Here is a 22,944-nt window from a genome sequence, read left to right on the forward strand (position 1 = left end):
CTGTATTTTACTATTTTAATGATTAAGTCCAGAGGGCTTTCTACCAGAGGTTGCATCATTGCTAGCTCATACCTCTCTGCTACTTTATATTCCACATATGAGTGCAATCTTTCTGTGTCTATCTCTTTCTTTCTGACTCATTTCACTCAACATGATACTTTCCATGTTGATCCACTTAAATGCAAATTTCATGATTCACGCTTTCTAATAGCTGCATAGTATTCCACGGTGTAGATGTACCAAAGTTTTTTTAGTCAGTCATCTGTTCTTGGGCATTCGGTTTTTTTCCAGATTCTGGCTATTGTAAACTGTGCTGCGATGAATATACAGGTGCAGATGTCATTTTGACTATACTTTTTTGCTTCTCCGGGGTATATTCCCAGAAGTGGTATTGCTGGGTCAAATGGGAGCTGGGAATTTGTTTTATTTAGTCAATATTATAAAGAACTTAGTTTATAGCATCTAGCATACATATATGTATATGTATATGTTTTTTGTATAATTTCTAGAAAAATATCTTCAATCCGATATTTGAATTCTACTTGCAGATCATGTCACTTTTCCCCAGAATCTTCTTTAATATGAAAACAAGAGTGAGTAATTCTCTGTAGAGCTTTAATAAAGCACACTGAGTAATACAGTGAAGACAACAGAGTCAGAAGTTTACTAATAGTCTGTTCCAGTCCTTGCCCGCAATAAGGATGGATACAATGCAGCAAAACAGCCTCTTCCTAGTTAAGCCTGATACTGTCGTTCCTCTGCCAACGGAAGGATTGGGGAGTCCTTCTCATGGTCTCGACTCCGGCTTCCTTGCTCCCCTGACTCACTCAACTGGATGCCCAGATTTTTGTTGCTCTTGGCAGCCTGCCATGTAGGCCCCCACCTCAGTCTTACCGTCCAACAGTCTGAACCACCATCTTCTGCTCCATACATCTCACTCTTAGGCCTTGACTGCCCTTCTTAGGCTAAGAAGTTTTCTCTCCTGACCTGGTTAACTTTTGCAATCTTCCACCTAATTAATTTTCATCTTGTATTCCCTTTAGTTTCCAAAATGATGTTCTATTATCAAGTCAACTCCATTATCTTTTTTACTTCGTCATAGAAAAATATGCTAAATATTGTTTAAGTAGCAATTTTATAGCAAGCATATTTTACTACCATGGTAAAAAATAAACCAAATCTTGGCCACAAAAATTGTTGCATACACACACACAGTTAAATTCCACAAGCTGGAGAGATAATACAGTGGGTAAGATGTATGCCTTGTAGACAGTTGACCAAGGTTTAATCTCCAGCATCCATATGATCCATATGGTCCCCTGAGTCCACCAGAAATGATTCCTGAACACAGAACCAACAGCAAGTCTTGAGCAACACCAGGTGCAGCCCAAAAATCAAAAGAAAAGTTAAAGTACAGGGGGGTGGCTGGGAGAGGGAGAGAGAAAGAGAGAGAGAGAGAGAGAGAGAGAGAGAGAGAGAGAGAGAGAGAGAGAGAGAGAGAGACAGAGAGACAGAGAGACAGAGAGACAGAGAGACAGAGACAGAGACAGAGAAAGACAGAGACAAAGACAGAGACAGAGACAGACAGAGAAGAGAGACAGAGAGAAGCTGACTCTCTTCTAGTTCAATCCCTGGCAACACAAATCTCTGAGCATCACGTAGTGTTGCCTTGGAGCTCTGAGCACGTCAGGGTGGCCCAGTTAACCCGTGGCCCCACAGAGTCTGAGCAGCAGTGCACCCCCAGACTCCAGCATTTAACTTCAGTGTCAGTTGGCCAAGAACCATTAGAAGAAGTCCCTGGTCTCCTGAGCACTGCCTCAGTGCTTTGAGCGCCTACCGCCCCCGAGCCCCTGGAAAAAAAAAAAGTTTAAGTCCATAGAGAAATAACTCAAAAGTGGTGAAGCACATTCCTAGCATGAGCAGATCCTAAGTGGGATCCCTGTGCTAGGCAGCTACCTGCGCACTGCCAGGCCCAAGAGCGCAGCTTCACTGGCCCCAGCACCGACCCTCAGGCTGCTACTAACTGGCAGAGCATGACAGGGCGGGTGCCCGGCTCCCTATCTAAGTACTACCTGGGAAGACCCTTGGAGAACACAAATGGGTAAAATTTAAAGTAACATACGCACTCTCTGTAATTTCTACAATTGTTTATTATACTTTATTTTATCTGAAACATAAATATGTTACCCATGTAAATTGCATATTAAGTATATCAATACCGAAGTTATAACCCATGTTGTTTGCCAACAAAAAAATTGAACAAAATGTCTATGAAACTTTTAACTACTTACTAGCAACCAGTGGTTCCTCTTCTGAAGGCTTAAAGTAAAAGGAAACCTTTTCCAAGTCAAATAGTGCAACCAGTGTATCTTCTAGCATGGCCTGTTCATCTGTCTACATGAAAGAAAAATAGGCCTAGCATCAATATATGGGAGAGAACACAATAAAACCAAACAGTAGAATTATAACACATTCAGACCAAAAATAGTTTCACTTATTTATATAAAACACATCATCAACACTTACCTACAAAAGGAATTCTTAAAAAGTAAAGCCATCAGACACAAGTTTCTTTTATAATTTCCTTTTTCCTACTGTCTAAATGCCTCTACGCAACATTTCAGTTTATTTTGTAGTTTAGTCATACTGAATTCTGTCTATACAAATATATACATAGAAAAAATTTTAAACTGCTATAATTTCATTGCAATTGAAAATCAAAAATATTTCTGATGTAAAGTATAATTGTCATTCTATTTTGCAATAAGATCATCTATGCATTAGTCAATTTGCAATTTATTAGAACTGTGATAAAAGCAATTTTTATGTGTGTAATGACTTCTCATACCAAGAGCTTGGGGACAGGAATAATTTTCACCTCACTTGTTTTTATGAGTCCATAATCTAGCATCCTGTGAATAAGAAATCCAATTTGTTTTAATCATTTGTCCTCTTATTACAGGATTTTATTTAGAGCTGGGGCAGGTAAGGGCCAGATATAATAACAAGTTCAGTTCAAGTCTCAGCAATATCATTTTCCTAGTATTAGATTCTGGCCTGCCTAACAGCGGTTTGAAACACTATATACCATCTTTAACCAATTTAATCATAAAAGAATAATCAGCTTTACTATTCATAGCTTATCTTTTAAAAGCTAAATTAGAGGAAATATTCATTTTCTTATGAATGTTAATGATAATTTTAATGTGCTTTACATACATTTTAGAAACCCGCTATGTGTAAGCTGATCTATTTTGAATAGGTTTAGTAGAGCAGGAGGAATAATAAAATTATTTTATTATATGAAAGAATCACTAAAATAGTTAAGATTTCCAAGAGGACAGCATAAGAACTAAAAGGCTGAGAATTGTCATGTTGGCGCTTAGGTTCCTAAGAGACTATGCAGTGCATACTATTTGTTAAAGGAATGCCTATTATACTATCATTTTGTAAAAGTCCTTTGAAGCAGCAGGAAAATGCCATGAACTCGGAGTTAGGAGAACAGGATTGAAGAATCTGCATTTTTCTGGCTGAGGGGAAAATACACGGAAAGAAATGTCCCCAACAGGTTGACCTCTGATGACCAGATGCTCCAGCAAGTGGAGTAAAAGCCCCAAAGAGCCTTTACTCGAGGGTCACGTAGACCACAGTGCCTGCAGCTTTCAAAGCTCCTTTGATCTTTCCCCAGGACATCTGGGTGATCTTGCTACACTGGCAGAAATATTTTATTTTTCTTAGCAGCCAATTCTTTAATTAAATTTAAGGGTGACACATGACCAATTAAAAAATAACATTCTTGATATAGAATTCATATACCTTTGGAAGTATCCATAAAGTATATGACATGGGCATTTGGTATAAAATTCATAAAGTTGTGCTACTACTAGTAATATTATCTAAATTTAGAATATTTTCATCCTCCTCCCCAATAAAAAAGCTTAAGATCCATTAGCATTCACTTCCCATTTCCTGTTCCCTAATCTCCTGCCCCAGGCAACCACTAACCTACTTTCAGTCCCTAAAATTTGCCTGTTTTGCACATTACATAAGAAGGAATGGAACAATACCTGGCCTTTTGCAACTGTCTTGTTCCACACAGCATGTTTCCAAGGTACATTGATACAGGAGAATGTATCAGTATTTTATTGTCAAATTTTATTATCTTATATAATAAAGTACAACTTTGGGTTCATGGACATGTTGGTCGTTTCACAATTTTTTTTAGCTTTTATGAGAAATCCTGCTGGAAACGTGTACCCATGCTTTTTTCATGAACGTAAGATTTTACTGCTCTTAGGTGTTAATAATGAGTAGGAATTCTGTGTATAACGTTTTTAGGGACTCCCAATTCATTATGTAAAATGGCTGTACTGATTTATAGTCCTACCAGGAAAGCTGAGTTCCAATTTCTCCACATCCTTATCAACACTTGCTCTTTCCTGTCTTTTGGATTACAGTTACCTATGCTATATATGAAAAGTATCTCACTGTGGTTTTGTGTTGAATTCTCCCACTGGCTAGTATTAATCATTTTTCTTGCGTACTTCTGGCTATTTTATATCTTCTTCAGAGGAATAGCTACTTAAATTCATGATTCACTGAGAATTTTTGTTGTTGTTGTTGTAGTTTTTGTTAAGTTCACTCTTTCAGCATTCTGCACATGTCACTTAACAGATATATAACATGCCACTATATTCTCTCATTCCTTAGATTCCCAAATAAAATAGTTGGGTTTTGTTTGGAGGGAGGGTGGGCCACACCTGGCAGAGATCAGGGCTCATTCCTGGCTCTGCACTAAGGGAACACTCCTAGCGATGCTGGGGGAACATAGAGAGTGCCAGGGGTCCCGGGTAGGCTCCCTGCAAGGCGAGAGACCTACCCACTATACTATCATTCTGACTCCCAAATAAAATAAAGTTTAAAATACTATCACTTGATTACATCATGGCAGTTTTAAACTAAGAGAAATGAAACAAAACAAATAAAAATTCATTCATCCATTCAACAAACACAGAATGCCAATCAATGAATTCAGGAAGTGGGTTCCTATGATGTAATATATATTTGACAGCATTGACTAATGATTACTTTGCTCTAAACAGATTCCAAAGGTGTCCTTTAAAATTTTTTAAATTAATTAAATTATTTTAATTTAGTTGTAATAGTAGAAAGTATGAAATATATCATATATACATGAAGGGCAGCAACTTTTTAAGAGACTTTTTCTAAAGTACAGTGAGATGGACTTTCTTGCCTTATCATTTCAGAGTCTTTTTATTAGCTTTATAGCACAGTAATCACCCTCAAACTATGCTCAACCTCTTCATTGAAAAAAATATATTACTTTGCTATATAAACCAAATAATACTTGTCTAAAATCTCAATGGTGTTACTTGGAAGCTATATTTTCTATGTGTACTTTAATAGATAAAGTAGCATTTAGTGCTTAAAATTCAAATCCTATTCAATGAGCATCTTAAGCCAGTATATCAGAGTGAACATATTTATGTTTAATCACTCGGATAACTATTACCAGCCCAGAAAGCAATAGGTGAATAATCTCTACACTAACCACATTTTATTTATAAAATATTTCAGGACTGTTGCTTCTGGCCCACGGTGGAAAACTGACACACAAACATGGATTATTCCATGGTCATTAAGGCAGTGTTCTTAGACTTACCCGGATAAACACAGAGACAAAGGAAGAAAATAAAATCATTTAACACATGCAAAATTCAAATAGTTTGTCAGCAAGCCATGCGAGTTGTCAGAGCTTGTCTATCAAACGTGCTCCAGAATAGTAACCTCGGTGGGAGCTTCCGTTTCGTGGCAGACTGATGCTTCTGAACTGGAAACATGGACCAGTAGCAGAAAGACCCTCTTTCCTCTACTGACCTTGTTCACTCAGTGTTTAGGGGTATAGGAATCGGGAGCAGATGGAGGCTTTCTTAGCTTTTAGCAGTCGCAGGGAATAAATTAAAAAGGGAAGGAAAGAAAACCTCCTACGCATTTATTAAAACTTTGTTTCCTATTGAAAAACGATATTCTTGCAACATGACAAGAGAGTGGAAAGCATGAAAAATGGGAAAACTCTTGGCCCCAGATTAGAGAAATAAAAAATGCGAGGGAAGGAGAGAAGTAGAGCTGGCGGGTTGGAAGCAATATAGAGGCATGGACAGAGGCCTTGCACTCAGCTGGGGGGTAAACATGAGATGTCTGTAGCTATCAAAACTATTAGCGCCAACATGAATGTAAGCATAGAGCCCAAACTACAACAATTAAACTTAGAAATGTGCTTGTCAAGGAGACAGATTGAGGAGAGGGGGGCGAACTTGGGGTCATTGTGGAGGGATGTGAACACTGGTGGTAGAACTGGAGTTGGGACACTGTGTGCCTAAAACTCTTATTGTCAACAACACTGTAAATCACAATGCTTGAATGAATTGTAAAAGCTAAAAAATATTTATTGCTTGCAGGGAAGACTCCACAGCAGTGCTCATGGACCCCAGGGACCATGCCAGGCCATACTTGGTCTATTTGTCTGGGCCTGACAATTCTGTTTTCGATCACTGGGGGAGGGTGGAATGGTGACAGAGAAGGAATTTGGAGCCTCAGGCATTCCAGCTCTTTGAACTCTCTCCCCAATGCCAGTTTACTCTTTTCAGGTACTTGAGTGACTGCTATTACAATAAGAAATAACCATTTCACATTGGGGAATGTGGTATCAAGCGTTAGAGCTGACACAGGCAGTAGGAAGGTGATTTCTTACCAAGTTAGGTGACAGAAGAGACTGGAAGTGAAACAGAACACCTGCATTGGCGATCTGCTCCAGCCACCTTCTGCTGGCCTCCCAAGTTTCCATCTCATTTTCCTTGCTGTTGTCAAACATCTGGTTTAAGGCTGCCATGAGCTGCTCAGAGAAGGCACAGACCGTGGCCACCAGGCTTTGGCAGAAAACCATGTCTCTCCGGAGCTGCGTCTCACTGTCTGCGATCCAGGAGAACAAGAACAAGAATAACACTCAAAAAAAAAATAGCTTTGAAAGATGCTATAGGTGAACAAATATAATCCATTAAGCATTTGCACTCACTATTATTCAACCTTTTATTAAATTTAAACTATGTTTTAAAAAAGTCTATTAATGAGCACGACATTTTAGAAGACATTAAATGCCCTGAACTTTAAGAAAAAATTGAAATCATTTTCTTAACTGATACTGTGACTTTATTTTGTTATCAATAATGTCATAAAACATCGGGGGTGGGGGATCCTCTGCTCGTACAGACTATGATCCAAGAGGTCTTCTAACCCATTTTGGCACCCAGAGCGGCTTCTTACAGACATGCATCTAGACTGTGAGCTGTACTACGACTATGTGCCGCCCAGGGAAGGATTTTCCCTTTCCACCCTGTTTTTCTGCGGCATCATCCACGTGGCAAGAGCCATCCCCTAAGACTTCCACCCAGAGGTAGGAGCTTTGCAATGCTGCGGCTCACAGGCGATCATGGGATGGGGGCGGTACCGGCACGTCCTCGGCCCAGATAAGATCCAGAGCTGCTGCTTGCAAAACAGACCCTCTGCTCGTAAAGACTATGATCCAAGAGGTCTTCTAACCCATTTTGGCACCCAGAGCGGCTTCTTACAGACACGCATCTAGACTGTGAACTGAGCTAAAACATGAGAAATCCAAAACCATGAGACAGCGACAGTGGTTGCGCGAGCTTATATAATCTTTATTCTTAGCAATGAAAAGAAATTATTAAATGATTCCTTTTCAGCAGGTCTGATTGTTGGGGGGAAATTCCAAACAATAGTAGTGAGTTCTCTATTGAAATATTGAATGTATTCAAAGTATAGAGAATAAAATGAAGATCATTAGCTATTTGGGTGGGGGCTGGGGGAAAGGGGGATATATTGGGGTTCATGGTGGTGGATCATGTGCACTGGTGAAGGGATTAGGGTTCAATCATTGTATGACTGAGACTTAAACCTGAAAGCTTTGTATTTTTTTTCTCACGGCGATTCAATATAATAAAATAAAAAAAAAAGAAAAAAACACAAATGCATTATTAACTCAAAAAAAAAACATCGGGGGGGGCAAAGGTTCATTTCATTGACATTTTTTTATGATGGACTAAAACTTGCATATGTTGCACATTTTCCTAATGAAAACTTGGAAGTCCAATCTTTCCATTTATGGCAACTGAAATACATTATTAATATAAAAATCATCTTTAAAATTAACTGCTGAACTTCCTCAAACACAAATGAAAACACACATGGGCAAAACTCTTAATGTCTAATTATAGTGATGAGCAAACTGTATCTATGAAATATACTTATTGAAGTACATGAGGTACAAATATGAAGTTTATATGTACCTATGCTACTTAAATTTTTCCTCAGAGTCTCACTCCTTTGAACTGCCACTTCCTGGTCCAGAGGTTTTTCTTTTTTATTAATGCAAAGAAACTGCCTCTGAAAACCTAGACACAAAGGATTCACCTATTTAAAAGGTGGGACAACCACAAATCCCATAAACTGTATTAAAATCAAGTACTACATATGTGTGTGTATATGTGGGCTTTTTGGGTCACACCAGGTGATACTCAGGGGTTATTCCTGGCTTTGCACTTAGGAACTACTCCTGGCAGTGCTTGGGAGACCATATGGGATGCTAGGAATCGAACCCAGGTCAGCTGCGTGCAAGACAAATGCCCTACCTGCTGTACTATCAGTCCAGCCCCTCAAGAATTATAGTGAATGCAATATAAACAACATTTCATACATAGAAAATTCACTTGTGCCAAAATAACAACAAAGGTCACAATAATCTAGTCCTAAATGTGAACTGAATGTTTCAACTGCTTAGAATCTTCTAAAATAAAGAAACACTGTCAAAATTAAAAGATGACACAGAAATAAACCCTTTTCTGTGTAATCCATTAATTTTGACGGTGTTCGAGTTCTCATTTTGTAGATTAAAAAGGCATGATTTGTATTCTATTGTTTTGGGAGTCACACCTGGCGCTCTGAGGGACATCTCACAGTTTGGTGCTCGAGGGTAGTTCCTATTGGGGTTTAGGGCCTATGTCATGTCAGGGATTGAGTCTAGGGATCTCACAAGCAAAATCTGTGCTCTAGCACCTTCAAGTCATCTCTACAACTTGGAAAAGTATAATTTTTAAGTAGTTCACCAATAACATTGAACAGAAGTTTTTAATGACCTTACAAAGGTATGTGCACATATCACATGACTCTGACTTACTGTTAGCAGTTGCTCCTAAGAATTATAGTAGAAAAAACATGATACTGAAAATATTTCATTGGAAAATAAAAATATTCATATTCATGTAAACTAACAATTTCTGTGTTATCAGGTCAAATGTTCCATCCTGTCAATCGCAGACTGTTTAACTTTAACCAACAATATGTGTCAGACATTGCTGTAAAGCAGATATATAGTTCATGTTTACAGGAATCATTTAAAGAAATCTGTAAAATGACTAAACTAGACAAGAATTTTATTCTGTCTTCAAATAAGAAAAAACAAATATACACTGTTTTGAACAGAGTAGGTAAGTATTTACTAAAAAGTTGGTAGGGACAGTAAATATTTATTGAGTTGATTAATGAAAATTACAAACCAATAGACTAACTCATAAAAAATGAATTAAGTAAAATGAAAATTCATGAGCGCATTGGCTGACTTCTCAAAATGCCTGGATGTGGTTTGACTTTTCAAGGGGGAATTCATAAAGTCCTCAGTCTAAATGTGTGGCCAGAGTGCTGAGGTTGAACATGTGAAAACTGCTCCATTTATTCGTATTTATACTTTTATGCTTTTCAGTTGTTCTTCAGTAAAGTAGGAAGTTTGATCAAGAACTTTTATTGAGTAGGTGGGGGAAAAGAGCAGGGGGCATAACCAGCCCTGCCCTCGGGAATCACTCTGGGTGGGCACAGGGACCACATGGGATGCCGAAGAATGAACTCAGGTTGCCATGTGTAAGACAAAAGCTCTGCTCGCTGCACCCTCGCTCTAGCCCCTGACCAAAAGCATTTTTAATTGGCCCAGGGCAAAAGTATAGCAAGTAGGATGCTTTCTTTGCATGCAGTAGAGTGCTTCCCTTGCACGTGGCTGACTTGGGTTCCTTTGAGCTCTGCCAGAAATTATCCCTGAGCAAAGAGCCAGTAGTAAATCCCGAGTACTGCTGGCTGTGGCCCCCAAACAGTAATAATAATCACTGTATCACTGCCATCCCGTTGTTCATCAATTTACTCAAGGGGGCACCAGTAACGTCTCCATTCATCCCAGCCCTGATATTTTAGCAGCCTCTCCCTACTCATCTATCCCAATGATTGGAGGCTTTTTCAGGGTCAGGGGAATGAGACTTGTTATTGTTACTGTTTTTGGCAAATCAAATACGCCATGGGGAGCTTGCTAGGCGGGATACTCTTGGTAGCTTGCCGGGCTCTCTGAGATGCATATATATTCCTCTATGATTTTATAGAAAATGGGTATGGAATATAATAATAATAATAATAACAATAATATTTTTAAAACTTTTTGTTGTACTGGGATCAAGCCCACATCTCATGCATGCCAGGAAAGTGCTTTACACTTGAGCCACATCTGAAAAAACAATTTAGAACACTTATTTAAAACCAGGTCCATCTGAAAAAAAAATTAAAAACACTTCAGTACATTTGGTAAGAATAATCCCTTTTATAACTTGAAAATAATTTCTCTTAAAAATAATAATTGAGGGGCTGGAGTGATAATACAGCAGGTAGAGTGCTTGCCTTGTACACAGAGAACTTCGGTAGGATTTCTGGCACCACATTTGGTTCACCCAGCCCCACCAGGAGTGATCCCTGAGTGCAGAGCCAGGAGTAAACCCTGAGTACTGCCAAATGTGGCCAAAAAACCAAATCCTCAGAGAAAAAAATTTTAATTGAGGGGCTGAAGAGACACTACATTGGTCAACCCCATTACTTCAGGTGGTCCCTGAATTCTACCAGCAGTGAGAAAAGAACCAGCACAGTATCTAAGCACACCCAGTGTGGCTCTAAACAAAATAAATCACAATCTTAATTGAAAAGAGATAATATTTATCAATACTGGAAAGCTAAGGTCTAAAGAAGGAAGAATCTGACTTCAACCCCACTTTAAGAAGACATTACACAACTTAGTAACTTTGTCGGTATTTGACAACAATAATGATTCCCCAATTAATTTTGAGAAGAGATCCCCAAATTTCTTATTTTATTTTAAAGAGCTTACTCCAATGATTAATTCTACTATACACTACTACTTTCTATTTGCATGTTAAGTCAAATTAAAAGTTCATTCAACACCACCAAATCAGAAATAATCATAAAAATTGTCAAACCATAATTTAGGTTTTCGTGCTTTTGATAGATTTGGTTTCATTTGGGGGATAGGGCGGTAGAGCAGTCAGTGCCCAGAAGTTATTCTTGGTTCTGTGCTCAGGACTGACTCCTGCATGTGTTCGGGGAACATAGCCAGAGCCCTACAGCAATTAAACCAGGCAATTAAACTAAGCTACATGCAAGGCAAATACTTTACTTACTGTACTATATCTCCAGTCTCTTTATTTTATGTTAATATTCAACACCTGAATGTATTAAACATTGCTTAATTCCAGGGGTATGAAGCAGAACATGCAAAGAAGTCCTTGGTCATGTCTGTCTTCAGGGTACAGCAATGGAAATAGATATACAAAACATTCTGGGATCAAATTACAATCTAAAGCTTAAACCAACATACTTTTGGTTGGTGAAGGTCACAGGCATGATTTTCACATATCATTTAATATTTCCTTCTATTTTGCCCAAATTTACAATGTTGACTTTTTTTCCTATGGTATAGTTGAGTCATAGGTGAAATCACGTAAACAAATCAACATAATTTTGCAAGAAAAAAGGGTCTCAAGAAGAAACAATAGCCTAGATTTTGTTAGCTCATGTGTCACATAGATAATCTTTAAAATATATTTTAACGAAGATAATAAATACTAATTTCTTCATGAGGGGATTTTCCCATTACTGCCTTCCACTTTTTAACAATCAGCAAATAGCATATTTGTGTGGATTTCAAAATGCACATTATATATCAAGAGTTTTTAAAGTAACTTTTTACATCACACAGCAAATAACAAAGAAAACCCAGAACAGAGTAAAGAGATCATTACAATTGTTTCACTGACGGTTCACCTTCCCTACATATCACTTTATTCACTATCAGACACACCAGCAACAATTTTAACAGCAATTTTTGGACGATGTAATAAATTATATCATCTGAAATAATAGCAATTCAGAGCTTTTACCCCTCTTTAGATACATGGAACCTGATCACATTCCTGAAACATTAAATTGCCTTATAAAGTGCCTTATTGCCCAGACCTTCATCTAGAGGCACACTCTCATGAGTCAACTCAGTGAGCTGCTGAAAGTCACTGAGGTATTGACATATGATGTTCCCTTGTGAAACTTTCTGTTTCCTCCAGGAAATATTATGCACTTCCTCCTGCCACCCCAAGCCTGAGGGCATCCTTGTACCAGAGGACTCATTAGGAGGCTGTGAGCTTTTGCTTGCTTATTTGTGTTCCTCAAGGGACTATTATTCCTCAAAGCCAGAGGAAGTGGCATGTAACTTGAATTATGCTAAAGGAGTGTTAGAAGCATATAATCTGCTTTCCAGGATCCACTGCATTCCTTTTAAACCATATGATCTTAAGCCTCAGAACCTTAAATTACAGCATGGGTATTCCTACTCCTTAGATCTGGAGAAAAACACGTGAAGTTTTTAAAACTTATACAACACTTTAATAAGGTAAAAATCTTCCTGTGATTCTTTATTGCAGCATGGTTTCAGGCACTGAAAGTGTTCTAAGTTTTCCTGAGGAGTGGAAAAGTAACAACATAATAAACCAACAATATTATAAAAACTTGGAGTTGTTCAAAATTCACAGATAATCACCCTTCGCCAAATATACTACTTTTTCTCATTTTTATTAATAAGAAGTATAGCAAAAATTGCAATTGCTATTATTAGATTCTAGAAAAATGAGAACATTAAGTATTTTTGGAAAGCTTACTTTTGAGTAAGAATTCTCTTGTTATAGTTTTTTTCTCTACCTATGAAAGATGTTTCATTACAAGATTCAAACACCAAATAAACTCTTCTACAAATATGTTTCAAAATATGAACTACAATTAATTTTAACTATTTCTTAAAATCTGTTTTAAAAAGTTACGTTATTAACTAGGTAGTCTAAAGAGAATGAGATGGCTTGCAGACAGACAATGAGCCATAGTTATTATTTTATGAGTATAGAGGAAAAAAAATAAACAAAGACAAAAAGAGAAGAACAAGAAGATTAGAGACAAAAAGAAAGGAATAAAAGGGTCTGGTAATACTATTTTGCAATAATCTTTCCTTTTCAAGTAAAGAGCATAATTTTAGCTCCAACAGTATGAAGTAATTAGGCTACTCTTCCGTGTAGTCCTAGATAGAAAAGGCAGGGGGGAGGGGTGTTGTAAATGAATTCAAAGGAAGGAGAATTATGACAGGACTAGAAAGGTTAAAACCAAAAGAATAGTCTAAATAAATGGTCATTTGAATATTAATGAATAAAACAAATAACTCTAGGACCACTTCTGGGATTGGTAAAACTAAATTTAAACATCAAAACAGCCAACTACTTACTCATTTACTCAGTAAGGCATCTATTCATCCAGATGTTTAAACAGCTGTGTGTATTGTATAAATACTTTATATTAATTATAATTAATCTGCCTGTGTTGATTTTTCATCTTTAAAACTAGACATAATGGTTTTCTTAGAGTGGTTGTGGGAACTCAGTAATGTGTACAAAAAGAGAGATACTTCAAGAGTAAGAATTAAAGCTTTATTTAAAAATTATTCGTAAGGAAAGCAATGCAAAAAACCCATTTAAACAAGAAACAGACAATAAAAAATGAAAAAGTCCTCTTGGTTAACTTGATTCACTAATTCAGTTAGAATTTGAATTTTCCAAGTGTCCTAAATTGGGAAAGTGTACCCATGTCCTTTCAACAGAATTCTGACATAGCGACTCCTCCTATCCAAATTAAGCCCTAGTTTCTCCACTTATTAAAGAGGGAATAAGATCATCTAGATCCTGTTCATAAACAAAATTTTTAGACACAATTTGACAATGTTTCTTTTGCTGAATGAACTTTATAAAGTCCTTGCCCTTTCTCCTCTTTAAAATTATATGTTCTGTAAGTATATTATTTACATGTCCTTATGCTTTTACCTATAATTGACGAGTAGCTTATATTTTTGTTTTCCTAAAACTGTTTTTCAGTCTCTGCATGGTCTTAAAGAAAACTGATAATATCTCTATATTACAAATAGCTGAAGGATTTGCCTTCATATTGTAGGATTTCTAAGATCTTGGAGAGAATAATTTCTGTAATAAAAATAATGCAAAGTATTACCTGAATATTCAAGAAGAGCCAGAAGTATCCTACACTTGACCTCTGCAAAGAAAAAATGCCAGTTAGTTAAGACTTTTTTTCTCAATTAATATTACATTTTAACTGTGATTAAAAATTAGCATGATATTATGTTATTAGAATATAAAAATGCTAGTCAAAGGACATGGACCGGAGCAATAGCACAGTGGGTAGGGCATTTGCTTTGCACGCAGCCGACCTGGGTTCAATTCCTCTGTCCCTCTCGGAGAGCCCATCAAGCTAATGAGAATATCCTGCCCGCACAGCAGAGCCTGGCAAGCTCCCCGTGGAGTATTCAATATGCCCAAAACAGTAACAACAAGTCTTCAGTGAAGACGTTACTGGTGCCCACTTGAGCAACTTGATGAACAACGGGACGACGGTGCTACAGTGCAGTGCTACAGTCAGAGGACATACTATTCTTACATATCAACTTGTATCAGTTCTACCCCATTTTCAAGACCTTAAAATATCTTTTGGTTTGAATAATGAAACTATAAAGTAGCATTTAAATTATACTGTCTTTATAGGTTAGTTTTAGTGGTTCTGTCTTGTGTCGTGTACTCTAAACTGTATAGTTATTAAGCTTACATATTATGATAACTAATTTTTATTTTTATACTCTTAAATATTATATAACTGATACTTACGAATTCCATTGTGCATTATGTGCTATGCTTATATACTTAATATAATTCACATATTATATATTAATGCACAATATGTGCATATATCATCCTTTTTTTCTTATTCATAAGTAAATATATTCAACTAAAGAGCATAAAATACTAACATTTCTCTATCTAGGATTTCCTAATCCTAGAGTCAATCACCTAGTTTTGATAAATGATGTATATCAACACCATACTCAGTGCCATATGTGCAATGAGATGTGTGTTCATTTGTTTCCTTATAAGGAAGGGTTTGCCTGTAACAGGTTATTAAAAACACACAGCGATCGTATGTGCCCGAAATTATGGGTAATAGAATAGGTTAGACTGCATTCTATTTTAGATCATTATACAACAGAGACAAAGAAACAAATTAACTAGTAAAAAATTCAGGAAATACTTGAGAGTGCATTAAATTTTAAAAGTGAAACTGCAAAAACAAAAGGATTTCAAGGGCAGGAATGCACAATGAATTGAGTCAGAAGACTTGTCTTCTATAACTAGCTTGCCTGGCTTTAGAAAACTGCTGAACTATTTTTAATCTTAGCCTGATCATTTACAAGTAACGATAACATCTATTTATCTATTTTACAGGCTGTGTAGGAAAAAATAAATGTATCTTAAAAGTATTAGGAAATTACTTAAAACTTTTATGTGTCAGAGAACACAGCATTATTGTTGTTTGGATATAGTTTAACTAATATAGAATTCTAAATGAATTTCAAAAAATTTTTTTAATTAAAGTACACTTAAGTTATTAATGCAGGTAGTACACTAGCTAACATTGGGAAACTGCTAGAAAAGTAATATAGAAGAGACAAAATATCAAATAGACAATAATCTTGTGATAGTAAAAAAATTATTATGCTATTAAGCCATTGCAAGTTGTATACAGTTAGAAAATTTCTTGAAAAAAAGGATTTTTTAATGTTAATTAGTTTAATGGGAGGTTTCTAAACTTTTTTGTTCTAATGTTGCTTTTTCAATAAAAATGAGTTCATTGCTACACACTCTACTTAAATACCACCTAATTTAAGCAAAAAATAGAAAGCCCATCTCAATTAAAATAGGAGATATCTATCACACACACACACACACACACACACACACACACACACACACACACACACATTGTTCTAGTATCCCCCAAATGCTGGTAAACTCACTTTGTGAAACGCTGATTTAGACTTAATCATCAGAAAATATCTGTAAGGTTCTGGGGAAGGGTACTGAAATTTTGAACAAGGTATGTACCATGAATCTGGTAATAGTATAGATGAGTCATAAGATGGGGACAAGAGAATTAGGACAGAATGCCCTTCAATTACCAAGGCATCAAAAAAGGTAAAAATTTAACAGACTTGAATGTAAAAAGAATAATCCCCTCATGATATTAAGACAAATATAGAAAAGATGGAAAAAAATACCAGGCTGCTTGCAAAATAGTTTTTAGTGAAAATTTTTGGCATGGGATAGAGTGGAAAACATGCTCATTAATAAATACTTGAAGTTAAGGTAATAGTGACTTAATTCTGTAACCAATTATGGTATTTGAGTTTTCTCTTACACCAGTAAGCTATTCCCTGCCACTGGCAAAGTCTCTTCATAATTCAACTCATTTCCGACCCTATCTGCCTAAAGATCGGGACAGATCCAGAGGCGAGGATCTAAGGCATTTTAGATGCCAAAGGCAAGTATAAACCTTTTCCTGTGCTTTGGACTAACAAGAAATTGGGTGGAGGCCCCAACAAAAAATTGAATGGAGGACCCCAAGACCCCATTCACAGATTTAATAATTTGCTTGAATGACCTAGAGCCAAGAGAAATTATTAATTTCATACACCACCAGTTTACTTTCAATGGATAAAACTCAGAAACAGACATAATGAAGCAAAAGACAGGGCACAATAAGAGAAAATGGTATGCCTCTCCTGTGGCCTCTCCAAACATACTCCACCCCACTTTGCTAGTACGTGCACAAGATCACCAAACTGGAGGTGCAGAAACCTATCGTGGGGATTTTGTGAAACTTCATCACATGGATATGGTTGACTAAATCAGTGATTATCTCCAGATACTAAAATCATCCTTCTTCCATAAGAACTAGAGATATTATATTTTGGTATCCTATTTGGCGATGTATAAGATCACTGTCACTGTCACTAGCATCCTGTTGTTCATTGATTTGCTCGAGCGGGCACCAGTAAGGACTGAGAAACTTGTTACTATTTTTGGCAAATCGAATACACTACGGGTAGCTTGCCAGGCTCTGCTGTGTGGGTGAGATACTCTTGGTAGCTTGCTGGGTTTTCTGAGAGGGATGGAGGAATCGAACCCAGGTCGGCTATTTTATTTTACTTGTTTTTGGAACACATCCTGTGGTGCTCAGTGCTTACTCCTGGCTCTCCACTCAGGGATCACTCCTAACAGTGCTTAGAGGACCATATGGGGCAGGAGGGTTTGAACCCTGGCCAGCTGCGTGCAAAAGATAGGCGATTTTGAAACCAGAAAAGGAAATGGGTTCAAAAAAGCCACTACAAAATATGGAGAACCGACATGTTAGGTATTTTATGTGGAAGAAATCTGAGAAGCAGCAGATGCAGGAAGAACCCCCTGACCCCCTTCCTTTCATGGACCTTGGAAAGACCATTCCTGTACTCGGAGGAGAGGAGCATTCTGATATCCAAATACAGAGACTCTGAGGACTGCAAAATAACAGTCTTGGCCAAGGATCCTGTATTTCACTCTGACGGCTCATATCCTATCGCATCCCCCCATAACGTTCCACTCTTCATCAAACCTTGTGAAGAACACTCAGGCTCAATCTTTACCTTGGGTCCTCCTTTGACATAAATGAAGCCTCCTGAGGCACACACAACTATATTAAAGATATCCATATGTTTTTCTTTTGTTCCATTGCCTGGGTCAGCTTAATTTATGGAGACTCAGCCAGAGACTGAAGTTAGAAGTAATTTTTTTCCCTTCCCAACAGGAACATCAGATCGAGGCCCTGTCAGCTACACATATACATTGTAATTAGGGCACATCATGGTAACATGGCATTGTGTGAAATTTCCAAAGGTTTCACCTTCCAAAAAAACCGTGAAACAGGAAAGAGAAAGACTAAGATGAATTAATGCTAAGCAAGTGAGTTTCAGAGTGCCTTGAAAGACATGACAAGAATGATTCAAGGATCTCAATGATTCTCCTTCCCTCTCTGTAATAGGTCCAGATTCCGCATGCATTAAAAGGAAAAAGTAGTTTTGCCTTATCCCTTCAGCTGTTCTTATTGATCTAAGCTAATGACTCTATTTCTTAATGATTCACTTTACACGGTGCTAATCACAGCTCTTATCCAAAGAGTAACTATTTGTTGCTGAAATTTGCAACCTAAATTCTGCACCCTTGATACCACAGTTCTCATATAACCAGACACAACAGCTCTAGAGCTCCCAGGACCAAGAGTGGCACCAATATTCCCAATCAATCAAGAAATATTTGTAGATAGTTGCCATTCCTTTGGCTGCTTGTGATAGGCAGAACTAAGGTTGTGAAAGCACAACTTGATATGAAAAATGTAAGATTCTAAAGATGTATACTTTTTTAAAATTAAGGGTTTTGTCTTGCACTAGATGTTAGTATAAAAAAACCTAAACAAATAGGTTGTGAAAAAAAAGTGATGAGAATAATAGAATTTAAATACACAAATTTAAAATTTTGAGGAGTTATATCCAGATGTCAGGGACAAAGCATTTTATCACACAGCAAAATTTACATAGTAAATCAGCAGAGACATTAGCACTGTAGCACTGTCACTGTCATTCCGTTGTTCATTGATTTGCTAGAGCGAGCACCAGTAACGACTCCATTGTAAGACTTATTGTTACTCATTTTGGTATATTGGATACCCCACAGGTAGCTTGCCAGGCTCTGCCATGCAGGCGAGGTACTTTCAGTAGCTTGCCGGGCTCTCCGAGAGGGACGGAGGAATTGAACACGGGTCGGTCTCGTGCGAGGCAAATGCCAAACCTGCTGTGCTATTGCTCCAGTCCCATTAAAGATAAATAATATCTAATCTGTTTTGCATATATATGTGTGTGTATATACATATACTCATATATAAAATATGTGTGTGCATAGACACATTTGTATATATATGAGAATATTTCTAGATAGAAGATTTAATAATCACAAATTATTTAAACTATTTTTGCATTTAGTAAATTAAAAGAACTGTGATCCAAAGAAGTTAGGGGCTGGAGAGCTAGGATAGTGGGTAAGGCATTTTTATTGCATGTGGTTGACCTGGGATCAGTCCCCAGCATCCTCGAGAGTCCCTGAGCATTGCCAGCAGTGATTCCTGAGTGCAGAGCCAGAAGGAAGCCCTGACCAATGCGAGGTTGGCCCCCAAACAAAATAAACAAACAAAAGTTAAGTTGCATGCCAAGGTTTAGAATCTATTGTGTTTAAGAGTTTTTCTTTTGTCAGCAAAATATAAAATTTTCTCAAATTTATGCTGAAAAAAAGGTCATTAGTAGGACTATACTTTAATTCTAGTGAACTTATACCCAATGGTCATAAAAATGATTAAAAATAAAATTGAAATAGGCTCTTTATATTGTACAGGTTTCTCAGCCTTAGCATTATTAATATTTTGGGCCAAATCACTATTGTAGGAGACTAGTCAGTACAATGAAAAACATTTACCAGCATCCCTAGCTCCCCCCGCTAGGTGATAATAGCAAGCCAGGATTCTGACAACCAAAAAAAGTCTACAGACAGCTCTAACAGCTACTACTGAGAAAAAAAAATATCTGAATTCAACATTTAAAAACTAAAAAAAATTTCATACTTCATCATTTTAACCACACACATTTTGAAAACTTCCAGGATTTTCTACTGAAAATTCTTACTTTATACAACAGCCAATGAAACTCGCTGAAGTTGTGTTAAAGTTTTATATCCCTAATTACAGGGTGTTGGAGATATAAGACATTATCAGATATTGAGCAAACAACATTATGATAGTCACCAAGAAATAGTCTTAAAATAAAAACAACTTAAAAATGAGTTGTACAAAGTAAAGTGAAAGTAAAGTGAAATTTACCAGTTACACAGGCGGGGTGGGGGGCTGGGAAGGTGGGGGGGGGGAGGGGGGGAGGTATACTGTGATTCTTGGTGGTGGAATATGTGCACTGGTGAAGGGAAGGGTGTTCGAGCATTGTATAACTGAGACTTAAACCTGAAAGCTTTGTAACTTTCCACATGGTGATTCAATAAAATAATAAATTAAAAAATTTTTTTAAATGAGTTGTACAATATTTATAATCATTTTGATTGTCAAAAATACTCACAATTGCATTTTTAGGCTTTTCATAAATTTAAGATTTATGTGTTTTGTGGATCTTTTATAGGTATATCTGATATTGTTTTACATTATTAAATGAAAACTTTGGTTTGGGTCTATACTCGGCAATTTTGAGGGGTGACTCAGAGTTCTGCACTCAGGAATTACTCGTAGAGGTGCTTGGGGGACTATAAGGGATGCCAGGGATCGAACCCAAGTCCTTCACACGCAAGACAAATACCCTAGTCACTGTACTATTATGCCAGCCCCCCACAATCAAACTTTTCACATTTAATTTATCTTCAGGAGGACAAGCCCTTATATCTAATGACCAAATGAGCCCTTATCTCATTTAATTCAGTATAAATAATAAGAGTTTTACAAATTATCTAATGCTTCCTTTTCAGCAGGTCTGACTTTAGGGGAGAGACTCTCCAAACAATAATAGTGAGTTTTGTTGAAATATTGTATGCAATCAAAGTGAAAGTAAAGTGAAATTTATTAGTTACACAGGCGGGGGGAGGGGCTGAGGGTGGGGGGGCTAGGGGCGTGGGGGGGTTAGGGGTGGGGGGGCAGGGTGGAGCTATACTGGGACTCTTGGTGGTGGAATATGAGCATGGTGAAGGGATGGGTATTTGAGCATTGTATAACTGAAATTTAAACCTGAAAACTTTGTAACTTTCCACATGGTGACTCAATAAAAAATTGAAAAAAAAAAGTTTTATACTTTGCTGAAAAAAGAATTCTCCTTTCTCTAGAATCTTTGTTCAGGAGATCCCTCCCATAATCTGGGAGCTTCCCCTACTTCTTTCTCCTTCCTTTCCCTTCTCTTAAATAAATCTCTTTTGAATCTGGGGGAGAAAAAAAATCTTCTTAAATCTAATTTAAGATTCAGGATTTTCTGAACCCTGAATCATTTAGATCCTTGGAAATTTGGTGTTCTAATATTCCTTCCTCCCTTACTGTTTTTGGTTCTTTCACTTTTTCTATCATCAACGCATTATGGAACCTCAGGTTTTAGTGAGAGACATCTTAATGAGACATGATATTCCTTGCTTTTTTGATCTGACCTTCAACAAATTTTCTGATGTTCTGAGCAAGACTCCGGACACTGCTGGGAAGATTCCAAGGATCCTGCTTGATGTGAAGTCTTATCCTTTTGGGGCAGCACAATTTTGGTTCCATTTCCTGTTGAAATTCTAAATAAGCACAGAAAATCTCTCTTAAGTCTCAATCATTTACCAAGCATTCAACATTCTTGTAAGGCCTTAAGGTTCAGAATTCTCATTCATTGCTACTGTCTGAGATTAGGGTCATGGTGGTGATTTCTTTAGCTATATTGGAAGAGCAAATAAGCCAACTCAATATAATTTTTAAAATTTAATTTTATTGGGGTGGAGGGTGGCTCCAAAGGTTTGAACTATGAAATATTCAATGGTCACAATAATCTTTTGGATTACTTGCCTGAAGAAACATTGGCAAATTCCCAGCAATTTGGCCAACCAACTAGATGCTTTAATGCCAGGGTCCTGAAGTACGAGGGGCCACTAAGACTATCCTTAGCAGTGTTTGAGGGGGAGGGGTTGCATGGTGCAGGAAATAAAATTTAGGGTTTCAGGCATACAGGACCTGCATACTAGTCCTATGAGCTATTTCCTGAACCATCTTAGTATTACTTGCTTATAACTGTTAAACCACAGTGAACATTTATATGAAAACTCTACTTTCAATATCTTAATATAGAGATCAGCATATGATAGATTTAAGTTTTGTTCTGCAAGCTCCTTCCTCTACTAGTAAAATACAATCAAGCAGGAAATATACTTGTTTTAAGCAAATGCAATTCAACATTTACAAATCTTCAACGAACTTATGTAGAATTGGTCTGGCCCTTTCAGGTCATTAAGCAATATCTTCAAAGACCCTAAACTATACAAAATTATTTTTTTGTACATTCAAAATTTATCAAAATATTGGTTAAGAAAATTATGAAACATAAGCAACCAGAACTATTCATTTAAACTATTCTTAACTCTGTATCTTCCACTTTTGTTTCCTAATTGTGTCTAAAAGTTGTTTTTTAAAACTTACCTTGTAATCCTCGACCTGGTGTGAGGTACTTGGTTTGCTCAAAGGCCCTCACGACAGCTTGCCCTTTTAGGAGATTGGTAATTGAATCCACCTACAATAACATAGGGAATGTACCTCATAATACAGAATAAATATTTAAATAGGAGATCTGTCAAAATATTTTTTCTTAAAGCATCAATTATTTTTGAAATCTCATCAAGATTTTGAAATTTATCTTTCATACAGTATTGGAATAAGCTCAAATGACAACATTTACAATTGTATGCTTTACTATCCTAACATATATTAACACAAAATATAAAT

At 36.9% G+C, this 22,944-nt stretch overlaps 1 protein-coding gene across 1 annotated transcript in view; it reads right to left on the reverse strand.

Annotated features, from left to right (window-relative positions):
- Positions 1–22,944, reverse strand: part of PREX2 (phosphatidylinositol-3,4,5-trisphosphate dependent Rac exchange factor 2) — a 298,055-nt gene that overhangs the window by 85,997 nt on the left and 189,114 nt on the right. The window contains 5 exon segments of the mRNA XM_004602407.3: positions 2,292–2,394; positions 6,773–6,990; positions 14,515–14,556; positions 21,621–21,749; positions 22,642–22,732. Coding sequence (XP_004602464.2) covers positions 2,292–2,394; positions 6,773–6,990; positions 14,515–14,556; positions 21,621–21,749; positions 22,642–22,732 — 583 coding nt within the window.

The sequence above is a fragment of the Sorex araneus genome, chromosome 2 (genome assembly GCF_027595985.1).
Source record: "Sorex araneus isolate mSorAra2 chromosome 2, mSorAra2.pri, whole genome shotgun sequence".
NCBI lineage: Eukaryota > Metazoa > Chordata > Mammalia > Eulipotyphla > Soricidae > Sorex > Sorex araneus.